Source organism: Anopheles funestus, chromosome 3RL (assembly GCF_943734845.2).
Source record: "Anopheles funestus chromosome 3RL, idAnoFuneDA-416_04, whole genome shotgun sequence".
Classification (NCBI taxonomy): Eukaryota; Metazoa; Arthropoda; class Insecta; order Diptera; family Culicidae; genus Anopheles; species Anopheles funestus.
Genome location: NC_064599.1, coordinates 13,470,303 through 13,496,435, shown reverse-complemented (window position 1 = coordinate 13,496,435; position 26,133 = coordinate 13,470,303). Strand labels below are relative to the sequence as shown.

The 26,133-nt window shown below is 44.0% G+C and overlaps 3 protein-coding genes across 3 annotated transcripts in view; 2 read left to right on the top strand and 1 right to left on the bottom strand.

The window, feature by feature from the left end:
• Positions 1–13,145, bottom strand: part of LOC125772323 (uncharacterized) — a 31,465-nt gene extending 18,320 nt beyond the window's left edge. Inside the window, exon 1 of the mRNA XM_049443896.1 lies at positions 12,048–13,145. Coding sequence (XP_049299853.1) covers positions 12,048–12,147 — 100 coding nt within the window. The 5' untranslated portion in view covers positions 12,148–13,145. The remainder of the gene's footprint in view (positions 1–12,047) is intronic.
• Positions 13,146–20,702: 7,557 nt separating this feature from the next.
• On the top strand, positions 20,703–22,392 carry LOC125771500 (ras-related protein Rab-34). Its single transcript, XM_049442187.1, has 4 exons — positions 20,703–21,662; positions 21,736–21,931; positions 21,998–22,205; positions 22,284–22,392. The coding sequence occupies exons 1-4, from the start codon at positions 21,307–21,309 to the stop codon at positions 22,352–22,354; spliced, it is 831 nt and encodes a 276-aa protein (XP_049298144.1). The 5' UTR covers positions 20,703–21,306; the 3' UTR covers positions 22,355–22,392.
• Positions 22,393–22,405: 13 nt separating this feature from the next.
• On the top strand, positions 22,406–25,035 carry LOC125771447 (dynein axonemal intermediate chain 4). The gene is made up of 3 exons (XM_049442090.1): positions 22,406–22,667; positions 22,808–22,942; positions 23,014–25,035. The coding sequence occupies exons 1-3, from the start codon at positions 22,533–22,535 to the stop codon at positions 24,808–24,810; spliced, it is 2,067 nt and encodes a 688-aa protein (XP_049298047.1). The 5' UTR covers positions 22,406–22,532; the 3' UTR covers positions 24,811–25,035.
• Positions 25,036–26,133: the final 1,098 nt, after the last annotated feature.

Sequence of the window (26,133 nt, the reverse complement as noted above, 5' to 3'; positions counted from 1 at the left end):
AAATTAACTTCCACCGTTTCGCTATCGCTATCGCATCCATTTGTTCTTAATTTTCTTATCCCTACCGACGACCACTAATGTTCGTTCGATCTGTTACAACCGATCCATCGTTTCGATCGATTGATGATCGTCCGTGACAGGGCAAATTCTTTTTTTTTCGGTTCTCCAATCTTCTCTGTTCACTCTTTGGGTGGAATGCCACTCACCCTCTTCGCCTGTAATCCAGCTAAAGTCAATGCGGTAATATCGCTCGAAAGTAAAAACCACCCGCTGCTCTAGGAATGTGACGAAAGAATCTTTGTTCTCAACTAAAAACTAAAAAAAACCGACAAGAAAACGATACGATGAAACACTACGGCGTGTACGGGATGATAGTTTCGACTAAACGCTTCCAGTATTAGTGCGGGAAACGGATTATCACAATAATCATAATAATTTAATCAACCATTAGGACCGTGCCATCGATACACCATTATCGTGTGGGCTATTCTGGGCATGGAAGTTGCCACATCCATCTACACGTCTCGTACGGTGGTTCATTTGCTTCCCCAAAAAAGAGTCCCTTGACTAGCAATCCAGCGATTATGATATCCGGTACGATGACTCGTTCGTTGCTGGAAACCCTTTTCCTTCTGCCTATTTGACTAATATTGTTTTCTCAACTTGTTGCTACCGTATGGTAGAAAAACCCCAAAGAAGGAAAGAAAAAACATATTTGTGTTTTTATTAGTTTACGATCCTTACAACTCAACGCACAATAAACTGCCTGCGAAAGTGTTGTTGAAGCACAAAAAAAAACAAGAGAAACAACACACAAATTAAACATTTTCGCATACATTGGTCCATTCCAGCCCATAGCACACAAGTTCTCGCTTGTCTAAGCTATAATTAAATCAATAAAATTAAATTCCTTTACCGGGCATTTACCGCACATGATTTGGTGGTTGCCGGTTTTATGATTATTTATCTACGGCCAAGATGAACCAGCACAGATTCTCAGATGGAATTATTATCGTGAGTCATACATTCGTGATACCCTTTTGAACTTTTTGTACCGATCGTCCGTGTGCAGCAAAAGTGGAAATTGAATTATTAAAAAATAACTTATCCATCTGTTTTCAAAACTCTCAATCTTTTCGTTCCCACGGCTCGTTCTAAACATTTCTCATTACACTAATGCAGTGTATTTTAACGCAAAAAACGATATATCTTGAAACGAGTTTTTCACATTCCAATTTTGTGCATTCCACACTGCGACCTACAGAATCACGTTTTTTTCGCATGAATTTTTCGCATGAAAGTCCCTGGAGGGCATTAGTGCTCGCAGCGCTTTTCTTTGCGATCGCTTTATTTCGCTTGTTTTAAAACGTGCGATAAGTATCATAAGTGATCTGTTAAAATATGTTTTTTTACGTTTGCATGAAGCATATAGTGGTATAATTATTAAAAAAAATTAAATAGTCATTAAATCTGTACTACGTTCAAGGATTTTTAGAATTTTTGGTTTATTGTATACCTTTAGCACAGAAATCTGCGTTTGGATCGTCCCATTTCGATGCAGTAAATGTTCTTTTCGGTACTTTTCTTTCCTCCAACTTTGCCAGTTCCGTGCATCATCCAACCCGAACGATCTTTATGAATTCGCTGCATGTTTGCCAACAGTGATCATCGCTCCCATCGATCGAACCTCGGGCCTCATGTGATGGTCAACGGTTTGTGGTCAAGCGATCGCACATCTCGTACGCCTCAAAACAAGGGGCTCCGAATATAACCACCCCCAGCCCCCCCATGTAAACGCGCACTACACGGAAATCTACCGACCCAGCTGACAGGCGGTGCTCTGCGTGCATGCTGAGTATGTCCACAACCAACGGCCAAGGCGATAGCGATAGCGAGATTACGAACGGGAACAGCAAACCATCTCGCAAACCGGGAAACCGGGGAAAATATTATACACTCTATCGAATTTAATAGCTCGATCGTGATATGCGTGACTTTGGCCGTGGCAGCCGGTCATCATCATCATCAGCAGCAGCAGCAGCAACATCAGTCCAGTAATCTGACTGGCAAGCAAACGCAAGGCAGTGCATCCTTTTCGTCCAGTGATGCCGTCAGGTTCTCCCTACGGTGTACGCCCGCTTCAGGCCAGGACACTCCACCACCATCAAACCATACCAGAACCCGTACCCGTAAAGCTCAAAACGTCAACGATCTGCCACAATCGTGTATACAGGATGGCGCAAATGCACAACCACACAACATGCAGCTTTAGAAGGGAAGCCGCTGCTACAACAAATCTGGAACTGCAACAACCGGCCACTTCCCACAGCCGAACCGACTGGCTGAAGGACTGGCAGAATTCTCAACGTTTGCAGTAAACAAAAAATTAGGGCCCACTCCAGGGACAAGCAATTCCCGCCGCCCGGAAGATAACACGAATTGACCGCACGACCTTCTGGGGAGTTTTGCTTCTTTTTTTGTTTTTTTGTTTTGCTGTATGGTACTCCCATCTTTCCTTCTCCTATTTGACGGTCTCCATCCGACGGTAATGATGATCTGAATCCGCATCACATATCTGCAAATGGCACTTACGAACGAGCCCCCGCAAATGATACCGGAAAACCTGAAGCGAAGGGCAATCGGAGGGTGCCATGTCCCGTGCCCATTCTAGCCGGCGACGCGCAACCCTTCCAACCACTGCAATCACCCGCATAACATCGTGCAGAGTTGTGGTTCTTCTTCCACCAACCGAAACCCTCAATCCTTTCCCCTTGTTCGCCAATACTCACCCCAAAACGGGGAAGATTCCCTTTTTGTAGACATTGTAAGCAACGCACCAGCCAAAGCAAGACGGCAAAAGGTCGTGGTCCATCCGGGAGACATGGTTGCGAGGCGTCGTCTTCGTCGTACCGACACGTCAGTCTATCCATGTTTTTTTTTCTTTCTTCTGTTGTTGGTGTTCCCTCCTCGGCGACGGGTTCGTTTCGTGACAGTTTCAGCAAAACCATCCCGTGCAGCATCCAGCGAGAAAAAACAACGGTACGCTCGTTTTGCAACCGTTTTGCATAATTTCCGAACCGTCCAAAAAAGGGGCAAAACCTTCGTTTGAACTCGGTACAGGGAAAAAGGGGAGAGCTTTTGGTGCTGTGAAACGGCAAGGTGAAGGAATAAACGGGTGGCACACGGGAAGACGTGTCGTGGATGATAATGATGCTGCGGGACTGATCCGTCGCCAGGCACGGTGGCAATGGATTTCAACGCCCAACCAAGCGGCTAACCTGCCGGTAGAAGAACGTAGGAAGGGAAAGGAAGAAAAACCGCACACACAACCGGTAAGCCGAAAAACTTCGATTCCGACACACATATAATCAACTCTTTTACGTCGGATCTTAAAGATTTTGGAATAGTAATACTGGTAGCCACAGTAACGGGTTGGCGCGCAACGTATTATCATTTGCCCTTCTTATTAATGCAGCCGTCCCAAAAAGATTGATCGCACAAAACACGTCACCATATCACAGCAGCTTAAACTGTTCGAGATAAAAAAAATAACAAGAGAGCCTTTTGTTGAGCATGTATGCAGTTTCAGTACGGTTTAGCGGCAGCGGCCTTTTCTATCTATTACCTTGTCGAGCGCAATGGAATGTGCATTTTTCTTCCAATTTTCCGTTCCGTTTTCCTAGCTGCACACATCGATCGCGTGCAACCTCTAAATGTAACCACGATCGAAGTTAAAACGTTAATGCGATGCAATCCGTTAAGCAATACGGTGCCGGATAAACGATGTTGGCAGGCAAATTACACCGCGATGATCTTGCCAAACTAAAGTTCGCCATGATTGTAACATTGTAGCAGATGTGTGTGTGTAAATTGTTGCACAACTCTGATGTAAATAGAACGAAGTGAAACTATCTGTTTTTTAACGCTTTAATTCATGATTTAGTGAGTGAAATCAAAACAAAACAACAATCCCAAAATGTAAATTACTTACTTAAGAAAACAAACTTGCACAAAGCAGATGAATAAATAATCGCAAACAGTTGAAGAAATATTATCTATAAATTATTCGGATACCGCTACCTTGCCGACATTGGTTTCCGAACATCTCAGTTTTAATGTCACATTGAAAAAGCCCCAAAAATCGAAATGTGTTTTAACTTCACTTTTATCTGTTTCCTTAAGCTAAAAGCTTAAACTTTTCTTGCCACATCGGAAGAATCGATCCGTATTTGTTTTTTTATGAATGGTAATAAAAAAATCACCAATAAATTGATATCGTCCCCTGGCTGTCACGGGAGATGCGCCATTCGGCAAAGCAAAAAAAAAGAACTCCACACCCTCGCACGGTGTTAAACAAAGCAACAAACAACGGGGGAGGGACAGCAACGGAGCATCAAAACATCGCACCAACAGTAAGCACCGATCCCCAAAAACTGACCCCAGCAATGTGGCGCGTTGTGCCATGTTTTTCGCTCATTTTTTTGTGTTTTGTTTTCTTTGCTTTCAACCGTTTTTGATCACTTTTTATTTGCCACATAAAAGCACAATCGAATGCACGGATTCGTCGTTGCACGGGAGAAATCTTCTCCGATATCGGTTGATAATCGGTCTACCCAGGTCTACGCTGGATCGAAGAAAAAAAACCGGACACAACACCGGCAAGGCTTCAAGTTTTATGCTCGCATCAGAACAAGAAAGATAAACTTTTGAACACATCCTCGACAAAATGTTGCTTAAACGATAGTTTTTTTTTCTTCTCTTGTCTTGTCTTGTCTCTTTCTCTTGTCTTGACGAATGCCGCATCCCGAAAAACACATTCCCTTCCGTGACGGAAGCAGAAAGCGATAAATGTGGTAAATGAATAATAAAAATAAATTTAAATTAAATTCAGAAGTGCCGGGTTGCAACTAGGCCCTGGCATGCCCTTAGCCGTTAGCCGTTACGATGTGGTACGCAGGCGTGCATTGTTTTCCTACCGCGCGTCGTAACGTTCAACGGTACGAAAGGAGGTCCCGGATCGGATTATGGTTTTATTTTAATCTCATTACTTGCAGCAACAAAGCAAAAGGAGGCAAAGAAAAAATCAACATGAAGCAATGGGATGCATATTTGCCACCCCCGAACTGTTCGGAGGTGTCCGGAAAGCAAGAAATCCCTACTCGCACACGATCAATCTGCCATCTGGTGGCCAAACGGACAACGGATGATGCATTTTATGGTTCCTTTCTCTGTAACGATGTGATTTTTGGGGAGTTTTTTTTCGCTGCTATCACTTCGAAAGTGCAATAAAATTCGGTACGCGTTCCATCACGGCCGAAACCCGAAAGTTTTTCTTTTTTCTTTTTTTCGTTGGTAACGCTTTTCGTCGACCTGGATGTATCACATCACGTCACGGAAATGCACCCGTCAACCGTGATAAAGGGTGCTGCGGGACAGGAAACAGCAAACAGCAATTCTTCGTATTTTTTTTTGCGACGTAAATTACCGGATCATTACGATCTTCGTGGCATGGGTTCGTCCGTTGTCTGGTTTGGTTCGATCCTTTCCAGTCTGCTCCACGTCCAATCGATCTTGGAACTTGTGATCTCGCATATCGAAGATGGTGATTTGCGATCACCTACGCATTAAGGAGGTTGGAATTTAAAACGGGTCTGACCTTCGAACTGGCTAGTAAACTCGCAATCCGGCGTGTGTGCGCTTGATCGATGCATTTCGGACGATACCTTTCCAATATTTCTGAGGTCGTTTGCCAAAACTTCGAGAACGCTTGCCAGTCACCGCTCGATCATCTACACTCTTCTGCTGATTCTACTCTTGGCCAACACCTTTCGTCACCGTTGACGTATACCTTTTTTCCCCCTGTTGCCATTGAAAAAAAAAACAAGATGTTCCACAACAAAAAACCCAAACTGCACAAATTGACCCATCGAAATCGGATCGATCGTGAACAGCTTTTATGCCTTTGATCCCGCTATGATGCATTACACTGTGGCGGTGGTGCTTCTTTTTATCCTTATCCGTACGATGCTCTATCAACCGAAACCGTTGATGGGGTAAAGGTGAAAATTAAAATGAAACGAAATAAAATTAAACGGCCATACTTGCAATTACCTCCCCCCCCCCCATCCCCCCCCGGTGCCTGCACAATTTCCACACTGCCACAGCAAAACTGCAATTCCGTTCTCCTCATTTACTTCCCCAAATTCTTTTCCTGTTAAGCGTCCGGTTAATCGCATCGAGTAAAACAAAGCAAAACAACCACCGAAAAAAGATTATTTATGGCTTTCGACCAACACACGGAATCGCGAGATGAAAAATCCGCGCCTTTCGGGTAGTAGTACACCCGGGTGTCTGGAGAATGTTTCAAAAAACCAAAAAAAAATAAAACACCCAGTCGGTTCATCTTTTGGCGGTTCTTGCTTCGAAACGATAATGCGCTTCGATCAAATCTTTACCTTTACGCCTTTAGAAATTTGTGCAAAAACTTTGAAAAATTTCACTACAAAAAACAACGTAAACCCCAAGCAGAACGAAGCGAAATACGGTCGCCGAGCTGCAAATTTGCCGGTGATCAGCAGGACCCAAAAGGATGGGGAAAAAACGGGACCGTATGAGGTCCTAAATGTCTTAAACACCCAGCAGCATTGCCATAAAATCGGTTCACTTTTTCCTTTGGTAACTTTATGCTAGCCAGAACTTTACTGTTCTTGCTCCGCTTTGTTGAACGATTGGGGTGAACCGAACCGAAAGCTTTTTTTTTATTCTGCACCTATGCAACCCCAAAAACGTCATGGACGCGATGGTACAGTATGACACGATGGATCCACATGCACACAATCCGTTTCCCGCCACAGTCTGTTCTGACCTCGTTGTTTTTTTTTTGCCATTCCACATTCTTTCCTTGCCAATTTTCTGCATCATGTAATTATTATTACCCTCCCGTATATGTTGAACGGTTTTTTTTTGGAGGAGCTAAACGTATCGTTATGTTTCCTGCTCTTGATTCGCGTTACTTCTCGGTAGGGGCTCCCCACCCCCACGCATTTCGCATTAATAACAGCAACAGTAACAACAAAAAACGCACTCTCCTCCCAAATCGTGTCCATTTGCCGACATTGCACATTCTAGCCACCAGGCTGTCCGGTTGCGATGATGCATTGCAAAAATTAAATGGTACCATGGTAAGGGTATGAGAGTGCGTTGGGCGGCGAAATTCCCTTCTTAATCCACCGCCAAAAAGTTATTTTTTTAAACTTTCCCCCATTTTCACGTACATTGCCACATGTTCCGTAATGTTGGCCAAAAGGGCGGCCCACAACGACGATGATGACGAAGATGATGATGGGCGCAATGGTGAATTATGATTATATGTTATTTCATGTTCAGCACGCATATACTACACACATGTGCTGGGTAAAGAAAACGCAACGCACCATAATGCACCAGCGCTGCATCGAAGTTCATTATTTTACGTTCTGTACGATCGCTTCCAGCATACGGCACTGATCCCATGTGAGATCCCGTGTGATCCATTCATTGCTAACAAAATGAAGAAAAAGTTTAAGCCTTTAAATGCATTCGAATTAATTAGAATTATCAGATATAACCTTGCATTTAAAACGATACAAAACAAAGTCTTCGGAACAGCTATTAACACTAGCACTACTAAGCGTTTTAAGCGTTTTTCGATCGTGGTTAATTTCTAAACAATTTCGAAGAGTTGAGTTATGTTTTATTATTTATTGAAGATTTTACTATAGAATGTATATGTAAAATTCATGTCTCAACTACCATAGGATTATTTAACCACAAAAAATAATGTGACAAAAATGAAGCGTTCCAGTCAAAATGACTATTCTGGTAGTTCTAGTGTTAAGTACGTTATAAATATTTTCTTAACACTAGAACTACCGGACCAATCATTTTGACTGGAACGCTTCATTTTCATCACATAATTTTTTAGGGTTAAACAATTCTTAGGTAGTTCAAACATGAGTTTCACATATATATTCTATAGTACGATCTGCAATAAACAATAAAATATACTCTAACTCTTCGAAATTGTTTAAAAATTAACCACAAACAAAAAACGCTTAAAACGCTTGGTAGTTCTAGTGTTAATAAATAAGTCTTAAATTGCATTATAAGATAAGTAATGCTGTCTGAATAAAGCAAAAACACTTGTCTTTATCATTTTACCCCTCCAAGCATTTGCTAACTTCAACCGGATTGAATCACCAGCATTGAAATCTCTCCTTTCTCATAACGAGCAGCAAAGCCCCGGCTCGTTGTTGTACAGATGCAGTATGGTTTAATTTAAACTCTCTATAATCTTCAATTTACTCAACCACCCGTAGCAAAACATAATTCTAGCCGTTGGAAATGGCTGCGCATGCCGAGGGTGAGTTAAGCTTCTGGCACGACAACAAGTAACTGCCCGTGAGACAGGGACCGTTCCTTGGTACATGCTGAGATCTTCATCCAATCCGTAACCTCCTACAAAACCTCGATATCAGTAAATGAAGAAGAAAATAGAAGTAAACCATGAACACCCTGCACAGGAAGGCACGCGAGAACAAACAAATGCACCAACGGCCGTGTATCTCAACCACAAAACGTTCCCAGTATGCACCTGTGTATCTCTCTGTTCACCACTGGCCGTACACAGCACGCACGCAATAGATCGATCTGTTGGTTGGGTGGTTTAATTTCTATTCGCTTTTCTTTCGTGGTTTGTTTGCTACCAACCATAATTTCGCTCGCCAAAACCATGAACGCAATTATCCGTGCGGTTCGTTATGGATCGGTCCGGTCCGTCCGGACTGTGGTCGATCGGGCAAGGTTTTGCTCGCACCTCTCGAACGGTGGAAATACGAAAAACACTGTTAACGAATAATTGCGGTAGCAATTACGAGATTATGATGATGTTGTTAGTTAAATGTCAAATTTTTAACCCCCGCGCACCAAGTGCACGAGCGCGGGCTCGCTAATGAAAATATTTCACTCAACGTTTAAGATAGTACACGGCTTCGCATTGATTGAGGTCAACAATCTTCTGAAGGGTAATGGTAAATATTTACCGGTCTTGTGATGTTTACAGTAGTTAAGAAGCGTTTCAATAGTTTTTAATGAAATTCTTGTTGCTTTCAGTGGAGATATACGAACAGCTCTCAGATATATCTGGAATAGACAACTTTCTTGAAACTTCAAAGAAAATTTGATTAAAAGATCTTCAAGCTTTGGAAAACCGGATCCAGAATTATTTACCGGTCTGTGATGTTTATAATAGTTAAGAAGCGTTTCAATAGTTTTTAATGAAATTCTTGTTGCTTTCAATGGAGATATACATACAATCAGCTCTCAGAAATATCAGGAATAGACAACTTTCTTGAAACTTCAAAGAAAATCTGATTAAAAGATCTTCAATGTGTAGGCAATTCCTTGAAGTCCTGAAAGTTAGCTCATGTCCATGTAAAAGCGCAAATTCTCGATATTCAAATACATTTTCTCAAAAAGCTTTGTAAATCCATATCCAAAATTTCTCGAACTTCTTTCAATTGATAGACTTAAATTTTTCCAAATCTACTTTCCTTCATTTATTAGTACTAAACCAAAAAGTGTTTCTTTTCCAAAAGAAACATTTTAAGTCAAATAAAGTTAAAAGCCCAATATTTGAAGAAAGTTTGGTATAAATCTGATGTAGCTTAATTTTACAGAGAAAGAAGATCCAATTCCCAAGATCCTTATCCATGTCCATATTTTCTGTAACGGTGTCGAAGCGTTAAAAAATAGGCTTCCATACTTTGTAAAATTTATTTCAAATCTAGGTTAACTAGCCGCACGATAAACGCATTCCAAATGACCCCGAACGATTTGTCCTCCAGAGACCTCAATTTAACAAAGGTTGCCCACTAACCGCACTGCAGTATGCGGTGTGACGACGAGTAGGAAACAATTAATCTTGTTCTAGTTGCACTCGGAAGCATCCCGTACCGGTGAAGCTGCACCAGAAGTTGCCCCTGCCAGGATGCATTTCAACCACCAAAAGGGAGAACGCTTATTAGCGCGAACTAGCCAAGAACGATGATCGACAACCCTGCCGCTAGCTATTTCTTGTGGAAAACTGTGGAACAGCAAGCGGCAAATAATGTAATGAAACTAGAAGCCTGCCCGTTTGCCATCAACACACATGGCCACAAGTGTGTTGGTGGAACGGGCTTGCTCCATGACCATCACCAGTGCTGGCAGCACCTTGTAGCACTCCCACGATTTATGCCATCCTTTCCAGAGCCTTCAACTAGCCCGGTCTGGTCCGTACAGTTGAACCTCGTGGGCTCGTAAATCCAGTCGCATCCATGCGTTCGGTTCAGTCTAATGCCGCACCAAATGGGAATGTGCTCCGGGAGAGGAATGTTTGCCCGTGTGTGTGTGTGTGTGTGTGTATGTGCAATTCGCATAAAAATTTATGCTCCCTCCGGTGATCGCCGGGTAAAATTCCTAGTCGAAGATCGCGTTGGTTTTTTTTTTTTTTTGAAATTCTTCACCACAGTTCGCGTTATGATCGCGAGTGTACGATTATGTTATAATTTCACCACAAACCGTGCCCCATTTCATGGCCCATTCCGATTACGTTCTGTTCTGGTGCCTTTCGTTTCCTCGTTTAGGAAGTGTTGTTTTTTTTTCGTTGCTGTGGAGAACGGAACGATGAAGGTAATATGAGAGTACCTCAAGTGAGGATATTTGCCTGAAACCGTATTTTGCCGCGTGGAATCCACACGAGCTCACGACTGCCATCATTGTTAGCATCATCATCACCGTCTGCGAGAGAAACTGGATATGGTGAGAAGACAAACCGTCGTCATCATCATCATCATTGCCATGATTGTTAATGTTCTCTCCTTCAGCAACGCCAAGGCAAGAGATTTATGCCCGAAATAGTAGTCCATCTCCACTGGGACTGATCACGTTACGTTCTAAGGCTAGTGTTCTGTTCCCAACGCACAGCCACAGAAATCCTTAACCATAGGCCTTTTGATCCTGCTTCATACCCTACCAGCTGCTCAACCAGTTTGGGTAGAAGATGGGTACGGGTAGCCGCTTTTACTTCGTTCCGACAAAAATCAATCACGATTTCATCGTTAAGAGGGTGCCGCCCGCTTCATTCCATTGCTCATCGTCCGCCCGATCGGTTCTTCTGGTTAACTGCTCTTAGTGGGATCGAGAATTGAACGGTGAAGCTCACGGGAGAAGCAAAGGAAAAATGCAAAGGCTAAACTGAAGGCGCTGATGTACGACTGCACCAAAGGCACGGACACCAGATGACTGATGTTATGATAGGTCTCTCTCGAAAACTTTGACGCACGGCGAAAACTGCAATACCGTCTGGAGTGAATCTAGCCGTTCTACTGCAAGGTAATAGCTTAGAATGTTTCCACCGGTCCAACCAAACCAGACGGATCGTTCTGAACCAAAACGGGATGATACGATCATCTACAAAATCACTGATAAATGGATGTAGTTGTTCGAAAATGGGCGGCGAGATAATAGGCATCCATCACAAAATAGCATCAAAATTACGTCAATGCACTTCAAACCGGTATTATAAACGAGAATGAAAAACGGGGAAACAACAAAATACTTAATAACAATAGTAAAACTGCTTTCCGGTTATGCTTTTGTCTTCGCCTGTAAGTTCGACGCAGTTAAAGAGTTTTCAAGTTCACGGGATTTGTCCCGTCAGGCGCATTTCTGGATACTGTTCGTGTTGAACTAGAATGCATCGAGGAAGGTTTGGAATTCTTCTTAATTTGAAGAGATTTGAAGAAAGCAAAAATCGGTTTTATTCCAAGCTTTCTCATCTGACACACTGCAGGCGCTATAAAATTGTGAATCGAGAGCGCTTTAATCAGGAATGGATAGAATTCCTATTTCGAAACATTCCAATTTATTTTTAAAATATATATTTCCTCAAAACATGAACTTGAAAACCCTGTAAAAAATACAAAACATCCCCATAATTCCCGTAAATCTTTCTCATCACAACTTACCCGATCTTTCTGTATTGTTGTTAGTAGTTGAAGCCGGTCCTGTTGATGTTTGAGCTAGTCCCGTTGGGAAGATTGTGTTTTTGCACAACCTTGAAAACATTTCGCCCACCACTGTCACACTACTTCCGAGCACTTTATGAAATATTCTTCCGTAATAAAAACAAACTTTCTTTTACCTTCACTCTATCCAGCACTTAACAAGCGATCATTCTATTGCATTGCACACCGTACAACGTTCCTCCGTTTATCCTAGGGTCGATTGAAACGGGGATGGAATTTTTGTTTTGTATACCGTACTTCATTTCTCATCAGCCATGCCGACTAGCCGTACATGCACCACCAACACAAACCGGTCACGCACTCATTTTCACGACGTCGAAGCAATGGGGAGGAAATTAATGAAAGCAAGACCGTAAAGTACTACAAAGCAGGAGAGAGAAAAAAAAGCAACACCCGGGGTACGTGAGCAAAAACTTTCACGCTGCCTGTACCGCGGACGGATACTTGTCAAGCACGCGCTCTAACCGACCGGCGCTTACTGAAGCCGACACTAATTAATCTAATTTCATAAATCGTACCCACGAGCAGTTACTTTCCATGCCGGGTTTGCAATGCCCTGGAGCTTGCCACTGCCGGTATGGGAAGGAAGCAAACAAAATTAGATAGTTAATCGTAACAAAAGATAGTCGATATATTTTAAAACGCTAAATGTTGAAAGTTTTTATCACGGAATAACATCTGATTGATTCACAAAGGTTTTTGTAACAAATCACTGATCGTTCCGTGCACGCTATTAATGTAGACGTATTTTATTTATTTATTTTAAAGAAAAATCACATTTTTGTTTTTATTCTCTATTCACTAACTACCCAGCACGTACTAACATTATCACCACAAATCACTAGCAAAATGAACCGAAATCTTCCCCGTGCTCGAAGTCCTGCATGATGATGTCAGCCCCGGTGGTATTAAATTAACAAATGGCTATCAACCCACTCGACAACCGACGACCATCTTCACGCAACTCAGCCGGTCAACACTGCTGCTACACTAGCCTCAAGGGCCTACTGCTACTCCCGTACCGCACCATGGCGCACTGATTTCCTCCCTCCCTCCCTCCACCCCATCCCTCCCTTCTCATCCCTTTTCCATCCGTCGTTCCCTTTGCATCACTATCCATCACACTCGCACGGCAGCCGATTGTACTGCAAAAAGCGCAAACTTTCCTGCGCCGCTCAAACGATGTTTGTTTTTCTCCTTCTCCTAGATGGACACATAATAAAAAGGCTCTCGCTCCTACACACATACCCATCTAGTCTAGCAGGCGGCCAGGTACGCACCAATGCGTTTTGCTAGTTCCGATGCACGATCGTATGTATGTAATTAAAAACAATAACAAGCACCGTAGCATAGCAGCATCGCTCACACAAAAAATGCTGGCAAACTCCTCTATCCTAACGAGAAGAGTGCAGCGTGTGTTTCAAGCGAGCGTAAAGAGGGTAGCAATATAGAAGGCAACAAATGGAAAACGCAAAACGACCCTCTAATGGGGACAGTTTGGGGAGGGAATCAACGAAACATTAAAACAAAAACCTAACACACGCAAAAATACATACAACACACTGATATTCTCATACCGAGCGAGACGAACTATGCGTCGTGTGATCTTTTCTATGCTCTCTTCCATCCCCCACCCCCACAAAAAAGGGGGCACACCACTGTGTTACATCCCGGTGATGTATGGAATATTAATCAAACCCGGAGCTACTACCCTCCCCATTACCAGCACCAGAACACCGTGATGATGTCTTTGTCGTGGCGATTATATCGTGACCCACCAAACATACTGAAGATCGCCAGGTTTGAGGGTGGATACAGTTCGGTGAATCGCTAGAAGTGTTTCTTCCGCTTGCATGAATTTGCCAACGGAAGAAGCCATCAAGAGAGATCCATCCAGGGAAAGAAAGAACCCGCAAGATGTGGTGTGTGGGGTGGGAGGCATCAAAACCCCGGTGGAGCAACAATTAATGACTCGTGCGCTCGAACTTTACGTGATTTTTGGAAGACGACCAGCGCATAAGGTGATCATTTTACGCTACGACACAGGATGTCCCGCACCGTAGCACACCGGAAACTTGGACAGAATGGGGAGAGAGAAGTTTGAGACAACGAGGACACACGAGGGCTACGGTGATCTTCTTCTACATTCTTCCCCGAGCGGGCTGTCTCGCTGGTGCCCGCATAAGGGAAAAACCAATTACAAAACCATACGGCCAACGAACCCCAACACACTGACCAGTGGCGTGGAAAGTGCACCTTCATGCGGACAAAATGTATGCGCCCTACTCTTTTCGTTTCGTCTACTTACGAACGACTGTAAGCGACGAACCCGGGAGCACCTGCAGGTGCGTTATGCCTTTGTGGGCACGGTACTCGCATACGACCGTCAACCCTACCATGGTTTAAAGTTTGGGGTTGGGATTTTAAGATCTTCCTTAGCTGAAGTCATCTAAGACGGGGAATAGGGACTCTCTCTGTAGCGATCACTCTTACAGGTGTATTGAACATTGACATTGTTTTAAGTCCCCACTGTTTTGTTTGTTTAACTCTCTCTCCTTCTCTCTGGGGAGCACACATCAGAGATACTCTTTTTTTCTGCAACATAACTGCAACCACATCGTACTGCTTCGCTTGGCAAACTCATAAAGTAAAGAGAAATTATTGAAGATTTGCGCGCTGGGTCAGAACACGAACGGACGTGGAAGGCTTGATGGTGCGGGTTAGAAAAGGGGGAACTCTATTGTGTCTGCTGTGGTAAACCCGTTTGCACTTGGTGTCGGGGTGGTGTGTTTTATGTTTAATTCATAAACAGCCAGGGTAGTATGGTTGGACGAACTTTTGCTTAATTTCCTAGTACGTTTTATTCTCACCGTCCAATACATTCTTCCACCACGTACCGAGCTTATGCCGCATGGTTGCTTTCGCGCCTAGTGCACGAGCGGATGTTTGTGAAGATACGTAATTCTTATTGCAGCAATAACAGTTGTGAAGGCTAAAGATCCGGACGGTACAACAGTGGATGTACCATTGTTTGTAGTTGTAATTTTTTTTTTAATTCTTCTTGTACGAAATGTGGATTAAACGCGGCAATTCCAGCCAACACCAGTGTGTACTGTATTTAATATTAGATCCGCCACATTGCTATTCTTAACATTTTCTTTTTTTTTAAGTTTTTTTTGGTTCCATTTTTGTTCATGCATTCCAAAAACAGTTTAGTGCGTAGAGTTGAAAATTTGCCATGAAAAATATGCGCGAGTCAATCAATAATTAAACGATCGTCAAAGGGACCGATCGCAAAACCTTCATCACGAAAGCAGCGGTAATCGTCGGTATCAAAATTTTCACCCAACACGTTTTCTCATCTTTCACCCAATCGCCCGATAAACATTGCATCGCGGCTAACGTACATCGTTGGCTGGTCACCGAGCGATCCGGGTGATCGATAAAAAATCGATAAACTTATTAATTTTAGCCCCCCTATCCCGCGCGGTGGGCGAACAACACCAAGAGTGGGCCATCGGAATGCGGCATCCATCACACACACCCCCCGAACCGTTGGGAGGGTGTACGCCCGACCCTACGCTGGGCAGGTGGTCCCGCGAGCGGTATTGGACTATTAGCTAATAGAATATCCAAACGATCAACCCAAATCGATCCTTCAGCGTGAGTGAGTTCTGGCGATTGATTTCATCAAACCCATTCGTAGTACATAAAAAACCCGAATCTTAACCGATAGTAAGCCCATACCTCCCCCCAAAAAGGGGTTGAGCCGATCGGTCGGAATTCGGGGAATTTTCTTCGTGCGCACGTGCGCACTTTCGATCGTGTTGCGACATGGCGGTGGAAAAGAACATTCTTCCTGCTGGTAAGGCAAGCAGGCAGGCAATTTCTATTTAAATCGAAACGGGTAATAAAATCGGCCCAGCACAATGCCGGTGGCACGCATCGAAAGTTTCGGCTAGGCAAAGGCACACATGCAGGGCTTCTGACGATCGACGGAATAAAAACTGTTGTTTTCTGTAATAAAATCCATGATTTTACTGCGTTCCGTGCGGTGGCCGAAGAAAGAGGAAACCCATTTCAACTATGAAGTTCGTAAGAACTACCGATCTCTTCTATACGATGACCGGCTGTCAACCTGTCGTGCCGTGATGGTTCTTCAAAGCTGTCATCTAGATGTGTTCGGGGTTTTCCCTCCTCTAGCATCTCCAATGGAGACATAGAGAAAGGTTTTTTTTTTTTGTAAAATAGATTTTATGTTTCTAAATATGTTGTAGAATTTTTTCTTCTTCACTGCTGAGGTTTGAATTCACAGCAATGTTAATCACCATCACCTACAGTACTGTACCAGCAATGCACGCATTCTTATCGCAGAATTTCACGCTTGGCCACTGAACCCAAACAAAACCGAGCAATGGGAAGAGTTATCTCCCATCACCATGAACAGTACTCAACTCACCAGGGTGGAACGTGATCTAAAGAGGGTTGAAATCTAATTCCATTCAAACATCCACTGATTTGCGATTTTTTTTAAATAAAGCTTGGCACATCATACAACCAACAAATCAACCCGCACCCGCAAGGCAAGCAGAATTTTGTGCCAAATCTTCTTTTAATTACATTTTGAAAGGGGAGCGCACATTTAAGCACATTAAAAGAAGAGAAACACTTATTATAAAACAATCACTAGGTTACGATCGTTATGGAATATGATTTTTCTTTCTTTCCCTCGAGCGAAAATCATGCGACCAGAACGGAGAAGAAACTGGACCATCAAGATTGTGATGATTGACTCATGGTGCAGCCCGGTACCATACCGGTACTGTGTCATTTTCAACATATTTCATGTTTGAGGGGGTTTGAACATTATTACCCCCTACCTTTTTTAATGTTGACGACGACAATCGACGGAAAGGTACCGTTGCGTAGGGGGGGAAACGATCCGCTGGATCCGAACGCTAACACTGATTAATTTTAATGCACCGGCATGTATGCATTTGCTTCCTTTTGTTGCACATACATGCACTTTACAGGGCAAACAAAGAAAGAATGAAATGTACTGAAGAACATAACCATTCCATCGGTCTGAACATTCGTATGCTTTAAAGCAGAATCCTAAGGTATGGTGCAGCATAAGGAACAAGCTTTGTTAACTTTTTTTTGTTTGCAAAAAAAACTCTTTTCAATTAAACGAATCGATGTTCGACAAAACATTATCAAAATATTCAATTTTATATTTGCAAATCCATTGTTAGGATTTAATTTTAGTGATAAATATTTTTTTTGTATATTTCTTATTGAAACTTAAGAAATTAAAATAAATCTACAAATGCTTTTAAGTGTTACACTTTGCAAGAAACCTATACTGGTTTCATTTTTTTTTTTGCTGTTGTTTTGTTCCATTTTTACTACCAACCACAAGGCTCAGCTGCCAAATGATCAATGAAATGAAAATGAATTCCTTTCCTTTACATTTTGCTTCCAAAGTAAACCACAAACACACCTGCATGGTGAAACATAGCCAATAAACCGGGAATAAAATACCACCAACAGCGGCAGTTAGCAAAACTACAAACGAAACCAAAAAAAAAAATAAACGACAGCATACAAACACAAGTTCTTATCCCGTGGCGAACGATCAAGCGCACCACAGCGAACGGTAGCACATGCGAGTTGTGATTTTTGGGGGTAGAATTTCACGCACCGGACGCAAGCTAATTCTATCCCCCCCCCCCCCCCACCCTTTCTCTCTCTCTCTCTCCCTCCACCGGTGGGGTACCCTTTTGTGCACCTGCCACAGGAAAGGCAAAGTGTCCCGCAATCAGTGCAAAATTGGTCAACGGGTTAGCAGCCTGTTCGGGTGTCAAATTTCATGGCACCGGTACAACTGGCCAAATCCAACACCAAAACGATGCAGCTGTTCGCTTTCGTCGTTTGAACCGTTTGAATTTATCAAATTCCAAAATAATGATTCCCTCTCTTTTACACCACTGTTGCATTGCACTGTTTCGATCTCGCTCACACACAACGATAATTCGGAAGACTTGTGCAGAGTGAAAACGAAGGTTCGTCGCTTTATTTTGCTCGTTGAAGTCTTTTGTTTTGTTTTGGGGGTTTTTTTAACGCTCAAAACGCAACGGTTAACGATACGATTCGTATCACATTGTCGTGGCCATTTTCACCCCGTAACGGGAGAATAATTAACTGAGTAATAATAGCAACCAAAAAAAAAATCATACCGCGCCTTTGTGGTACTAACCCCAAGCCCTTGTCCAAACAAATGTCTAGCCAATTCGGTGTTGTTTTCCTCTTCGGTATATTTTTCTCTTAGTTTTAGCTTTTTGGTTTTGGTGCAATCACGCACCGTGTACACCCACAAAAGCTGCTGTAGCAGGTTAAATTTAAAAAAAAAACCAACACTGTGGAACACTCTTCACTGTCACTATTTACCGCTTGTGTGTGTGTTTTTTTCACCGTGCTGGATGCTGCTAGTAGCGGGTTGATTAATTCACTCGCTCTCCGCTAGACTGGGAGGTTTCGTTTTGGTACGAGCTTCGGTTGTACGGAACGTGCTGAGTGTCTCGCGGCACCCGGTGCTAGCACTGTACTGATCTGATTAATAGTACCTCAGGGAATAGTGAACAATTTTTTTTGTCGTTACTTTTCTTTACGCTCCCGGCTCGCTCGTCGACGTCTTTCGTGTCATCGAATGGGGGAAATAGTCTAAAGCATTCGGGTTTTTTTTTTCTCTCACTGATCCACTATCCTAGCTCATCATCATACGCATTGGCCCACGTCAAAACTACTTCCAAGCGGTACGAAATGAAGTCAACACCAACGGTGCAAAATGCAAACGGAACCAACCTTCCCATCCGACCGTGCGAATGAGATGCAAAATATGGAATTGATAATGCTGGTGTGGAGGGAGGGGTGAGGCGGTGGTGAATGGATCGGGCAAATCCATTCACAGCGACGCACCATAAACAAGTTGGGGCAGAAAAATCACCCAGAAAGCCGACGACTGTCGTAAAAATCGCACCCATACCCGCCGAGGCGTAGAAGGAAATGGAAATGGTCCGGTATGTCGGGCTTTTGTCGGTCGGCAATGCAGTGTGCACATTAGCACACGGTCGTCGTCGTCGTCGTGCTGCCAGTTTCCTTGTCGCGTCCTATTACGCACGGCGGCAGCATCGATGATCGATGCAACGCGATGCTGCCAAAGATGTGCACCAATGTGCGGGCAAAAAGGGATGAAATGCAACGAATCACAGACGCCGGACACCCGTGGGACACGCTGCCACGAAACGGTTCCCGGCGTATAAATAAACACAAATAAATCATCGGTTTGCAAATATGATGAGCAAAACCGATCGGACCACGCGGTACAAGCGACAACATCCATCGATCGGGTTTGGAAAACTAGTTCGTCTTCTTGAAGTGAATCGGATGGGAAGGTTGTCCCGGGACGGGACGCGGGAAAACCCTTCTTCAATGAAACGAATGAGAAAATAAATGCAGCACGCAGAATGCTAGCTGCTAATAATGAGAACCACGGCTAGAACCACTAGATATGGTATCGAAACGATGGTCTTGTGCTCATCTTCTTTGACCAATACCAGGGATAGGGAACTCTTCAAATTATTATATTATGTTAAAGTTTTTTTACAATTATTATCTTAGAAAATATTAATATTGAGTGGAATATTCACCTTAGAGTTCACCAGAAGAACCATGTCATATAATCATTAATTTTTAAATTCTACTTTTCTACGCTGGTTGATCTACCCTGAACTACACGATAAGCTTCCAGCATTGCAATCTATTGCAACAATGATGTGACGCTTTGTAGGTTGTGTATCTTGTACACCGAATGATGTATTCGCTAAAACTGAAGCGAAATATATTGATAAGTAAGCATACAGCAAGACCAAACTGGCTAATGGCATACTGCAGTACCTTCCACACTCATCACATATCGATGGGTAAGGGCGCAACCTTAGCGAACGGTAAATTTATTCCAAATTCCTGTTCTATACGCCTCTACGTTTGCGTATCGTTTGCGCACAGTCGTGATTAAGAAATATGTTTTTTTTAAATACGTTCTTTTGCTGACTTTCCATCGCGTATGTCTATAGAATCCGGCATTAATCCCGTTTGCTAGTTGCGTTGCTTTTAATATAGACATCACTGGATTGCGATCTCTTTTTATATGAGTGTTTATGTCATTTGTCTTCTTTTAGTATTTTTTTTTTGTACGTCGCTCGTTTATCAGAACAGATGATACGATATGTTCGGGTTTTAACGGTGGTTGCGCTTTACAAGGATAATAGACAGCTGTACAAGAAAACGTAACAATGTGCACACGGATTCCTTAAGACGATCCTTCATCATCCATCTCAAGAGATCCTATTTCACGTCCATATCCCATCAACAGCTTACAGCTGGTTGACCCGCAATGCAATTGCGTTCCCAGTGACACACGCAGGATTCGAACACTTTCGATGCAGTTGCTTCGCCATACTCACCTAATGCCACCTGGCGTTGGCAGAGTGGCGGGTTTTCTCGCTTGTTATTATCCATTTCCGTCTATGCGAGACCCAAACGTACGATCGCCCGTAACGCATATGTGTGTTGATCGGCACCGTTTGTGTGTGTGTGTATTGCTGTTATCCTTTTTTCCTTCTTTCGCGTGATCCCGTTTTCCTATTTTCTTTATGCCCAGTTTTTTTTTCAAACAAGACACCTTGCAACCGAGGAATTACTCGAGCGTATCCGTGTGGCTCAATACTTCGCGATCGTGCGTACTGGTCGGGTGAAGTAGATCGAAAATGAAATTCGTTCAAAAACCAACCGTACAATCCACAACAATTCTATCAAACTCTTCTTCGCTCCCTCTATTCAAGTTCTCTCTCTCTCATTCGTAAATTCATGTGTTGTTTTCCTTTTAAACCGTTCTACAAAACTTACCCTATTGTGACGGTTTTTATGGTGCTGCGTTCCCGTGTGCTGCGATATGTATTGGTGCGTGTCTTTCCGGTGCGCACCCTAGGAAGGTCCTTGCGTGTATCCTAGAACGCTGCCCGCAGGTATTCGCCGCCCCGAGCAAACGCAGTTCGTATCGAATTCTGTTACAGTGCGGTTCGTTCTCGTGGCACAGCAGCACAGTCATCAGCGTGTTTAGTATTAAAGTGTTTTAATTATGCCAATTTATCGTAAAAATAAACGTCCAAAGCCAGCAAGCTACGAGGTGCTAAATAATAATGTCGACTACGGAACGCGTCGGATCGAGCAGTTGCCACGGCCGTACAGCTGCCAGGTAACTCCCTACCGGGAGCTAGACTTCAGCGAACGGACAAAGCGAGCGGCCCAAGCAGTAGTGCCATTTCTGCTTCCACCGTGCAAGGCCATCTTCATCGGTGATGTGTCGATCGGGAAAACGTCGCTGGTGAATCGCTTCTGTCACGAATCGTTCGAAGGTGACTATACGGCTACGATTGGGCTAGATTTTGAGGTGGAACGGTTTCAGATACTGAATCAGCCGTACAATCTGCATATGTAAGTACACGGCGAAACTTGGACAATTGGACTGATATCTTCGAATGCTGACGAATGTTTCTATATCTTGCAGATGGGATACGGCGGGACACGAACGGTTCAAATGTATCGCTCAGTCATACTACCGGAATACTAGCGTCGTGGTAGTAGTGTTCGATATGACCCGCCCCGAAACACTACTGAACGGGAAACGATGGCTTGATGAGGCACTGCGATTGAATCAAGGGCCGGTACTAAAGTTTCTCGTCGGCACTAAAAAGGATCTTTTGGTACGTTTGTCTAATAACTGATCGCTTACACAGCTCCACTAATTCTAGTACTCGTTCCCTTCCCAGAGCAATCAGGCACTCTGTGATATCGAGCTGGAAGCAATCAAGATGGCGTACGATATTAACGCCGAATACTGGCCAGTTTCGGCGCGATCAGGTGAGAATGTAACCAAATTTTTCCGACGAATGACGGCACTCGCTTTCGACTACGGTGTCCAACGTGCGATGGAGTCGAACACTTCGCTATTGCAACCGAACGGCAATAGTCTACTGAGTAAGTTCTTTGGCAAAAAAAGGAAATTTTTAATGCATCAATTCTAATAAAAAAACAATGTATTGTCCTTCCTTACAGATCTGTACTTTCTGCGAAAGGAAAAAAAGGAGAAAAAGTTTCTGAAATGTTTCAACTGTACAATAAATTAATTTATTATTATATTTTACAAAACTCAGCTACCATTGAATTTCTGCCGCTATTCACTCCGAAGTTTTCGGACAACTGGTGTGAGAGTATGAAAGTTTGTGTGTGACAACAAAAAACAAGCATCCGAAATCCTGGTTCTGCGTGTGTGTGTGTATTTACTTTTAACGAAAAGAAAACAGAATGTCCACAGATCATCGAGAAGCACCAACCAAATCGGTTAAATTCTATTCCCCCTCGTTGAGTGCCGGTGCTGCTAGTGATAGTAAATTTGTGGTGGATATTGTGTGTCGTTTGAAGGAACGGAACGAGCAAGAGGTAGCACCGTATTTCCCTTGACGGTTCTGTCACTAAGAAACCGACCGGCTAGTAAACAACTGGAAAGCCATCAACGTTACTAAGGGCGGTTGGTTTTCGTTTCTAAGCAAATTGTTTTGTTTGTTTCGTCGAACGTTTAGGTTCTCATCGATGGCGTCGATCGAACGCCCGCTAATCTAGCGCCACCGTTGTTCGGGGAGGAAGCTTTCGTGTGGAGTCGTTTTCGAGAGCATTTTCAACCCGTTGAGGACAAGATGGAGGATGGAACGACACCGGTGAGTTGTGCAACGCTATCGGCCTTAAACGAGTAACTTTTATCATCCGAACGTGTCTGTTTTTGCTGTAGAGTGCAGATAAACCGGACGGTTTCGATAATCTTGACCATCAGCCGAACTATGAGGGTGTAATCGATCGACGAAGCCCGTCGCTGGAAGCTGGCCAGAAAACGTACCACGTTAAGATTCGCTTGACGGAAACCGATGACATTGTGCTGTTTGAAAACCCGAGTCACGTCGTGTCGCTCGATGCGGAAGAGGCGGAACTCGTGAAGGAACAGAACCGTTTGTTCGAGACACGCCCGAAAGCCCGCAGGACGGCGGACGCCGAAGCACAGACCCGTGACCTGCCGTGCAAATCGCGCTCGGTTAACACGGAGTGCATTCACCGGCAGGATGTGGCATCGTTCGTTTCGAACTACGACATGTACGACACGTACAACGATCTGGAACGTCACACGAAGGAAATTAACGTGGCAGAATCCGCGTCCAAGCTGGAGATCACCACGTATTCACGCGAAGGCATGGAAGACATAGACGATCGGTTGAACCGCAATCCCAACTTTCATCTATCGTCCATGATACTGCAGCGTCTGCTCGCCGGGAATGTTTACCGTGAACAGCAGATCCGCTTCCGCAACATGTATCCACCGGATCCGTACCGGGAGGATATACGGTATCTGTACCGGTTGGATGTGCTGTGGACGTACCGAACTGTGGAGACACTCGGGAAAGCGGTAGCCTGTGCCAGCTGGTGTCCGGCTAATGGAGACATCGTTGCGATCGCTTACGGCATCTACGGTCACACTAGCAGTGACGATCGTGGCAATGGATTTGTCTACGTTTGGAACATTAAAAATCCAGTTAACCCGGAGCGACGGTATCGGTTCGATTGTCCGGTGACGTGTGTAGCTTTTTCGCAGCGCACACCGCAACTATTGGCCATCGGACTGTATGATGGGTTGGTGCACATACGTGACATCACCGACAACACGCAAACACCGCTGGCCGTATCCAATCGGGACAAGTTTCAGGTTTACCAACCGATCTGGGATCTGAAGTGGGTAGAGTTTGACAACGAAAGCAAGGACGAGGTTATCGCCGTGTCGCAGAACGGTTGGGTCATGAAGTACACCCTTACGATCGGTCAGTACCTCCTGCCGTACCCTTTGTTGCGTTTGGATCGCGTGGAAGGAACGCTCGAAGGACAGACAGCTACGAACGAACTGCAGCCGGTTAAGATACAATCCGATCTACACCCGCAAGCACTCTGCGTAACGATTCATCCGGTGCAGAAGGACAAATATTACATCGGCACGGATGAAGGGGCCGTGCACTGGTGCAGTATTAACGATCCGTTTCAGCATCTCGGTGTCCTACAGATGCACAGCCGGGGCATCTTTTGCATCGAATATTCACCCTGGAGTCCGAAGATTTTTCTTACCTGCAGCGGTGACTGGAGCATACGCATCTGGATCGAGGATCTGCCGGAACCGATCGTTACGCTAAGTACCGGATTTGCTCCGATACAGGCGGCCTACTGGTCACCGACGAACAGCACCATCATTGCCAGCGTTACGCGTAACGGTGTGCAGCTGTGGGATCTGAAACGTCGCAGCTCTAAGCCAGCCTCAGAAACGGCACTTGGCAGCCTAACGACGGCGCTGACCGTGATACGGTTTACGAACTGTGGCCGCAGCCTGTTGGTTGGCGATGCGGAAGGAAAGGCTCACATTTGCGCACTGGAGGATATGCCGTTTCCACCACACTTTCAGTACCGCGAGCTACAATCGGCGATTTACTCAAAGCTCGTAACGACACCGGATCTTCTGACGCGCGTGCGTCGTATGGGATATCTCGGCTACTGACCAGTGTGGGAAGACAAATAGTAACAATGTAACGAACCAGCACAAACACTCCAACTTACTACGGACAACAATTTCTTCATCATCGTGTGTGGCCGTACGGATTGGACCGATAGTTCACACGATCGATCCGGTAACACTGATTTACATCAGCATCGAAAACTATTATCGGCTGTAAAGGAGGTTTATCTGCTGGGGCTATTAAAGCAAAGACTACCACAACAACAACCATAACCTGTGCATTTGCATGTGATTCCCGCAGGTCGCTTAATTTTCCAGTGATCGACGCACCGATAGCCTGAACATTACGATCGATCGTTCCGAGGGGTTTTACGATCGTTTTAAAAGATTTTAAAATTCGGTCATAAAATTATTTTATAATCTTCCCTTCTTTGCGTTCGGCTTCTGCGCGCACGGTTCTCTGCACCCAGCCGTGCATTTGGTAGGATTTTTCGATTGAAATCTTCAATTTAAGAGAATAAGAAAAAGCCACAGACTCACCGTTTTCCGTCTGCGTGGAGAGTTGGAAGAGTTGGAAATTTCGTTCGATAAAACCACGTGTGTGTGCTTGTGGCAAATCAAGCATTCAGTTGATAATGGTAATGGTTTCTATAGTAACGCGTCTGTTGCTTCTCAATGGGTGTCTAGCATAATTTGTGGACGAAAAACTTGTTTTGACTAGGCTCTCTCAAAAGTGTGCTTTTATTGCCTTCGATGACAACTGTTTAGCATCGCGGTTTTATGTCAAACCGTAACGTCGGTAAAATGATCGGTGTGATCTGCGCTTGAGTGTTTTCCCGCGTCCTTCTGGCGATCGTTGTGAACGTCCAAACACCGAAAGACACGCTACAAAAACAAAAAGTTGAAAAATGTTTTGATTCCTTTTCGCAAACCAGCCATAAGTCCAGTCCAGTGAGGCAAGGGGAACGTAAAATGATGGGCGCGTTTTTATTACTTTTTAATGGCCAACCTAAATCTCGCTGCCGGTGGGTTAGAGGAGGCGCATGTGAATTGCAGTACACCGCTTAACGCCGCGTGACAAAAGGAAAGTTCCTTCCGTTTGAATAACGGACCGAAACCCGAACGATGTGCATGGGCTTGCGGTTTGCTGTTTTTCTGCACACTGATTCTGGAACATAAAACAGATGCACAATTTGTAATTTTAAGTTGATGTCATGCTCCCCCGAAAAAAATGATCCCCCACAGCAACATCAACGAAATCAATCCTGAAAGTCAAACAATCACACGCTACATGATAAAGATCCCGTTGCAGTGTGGAAAGACAGAAGCAGAACGAACGAACACAAATGTGAATGCAGGACGATC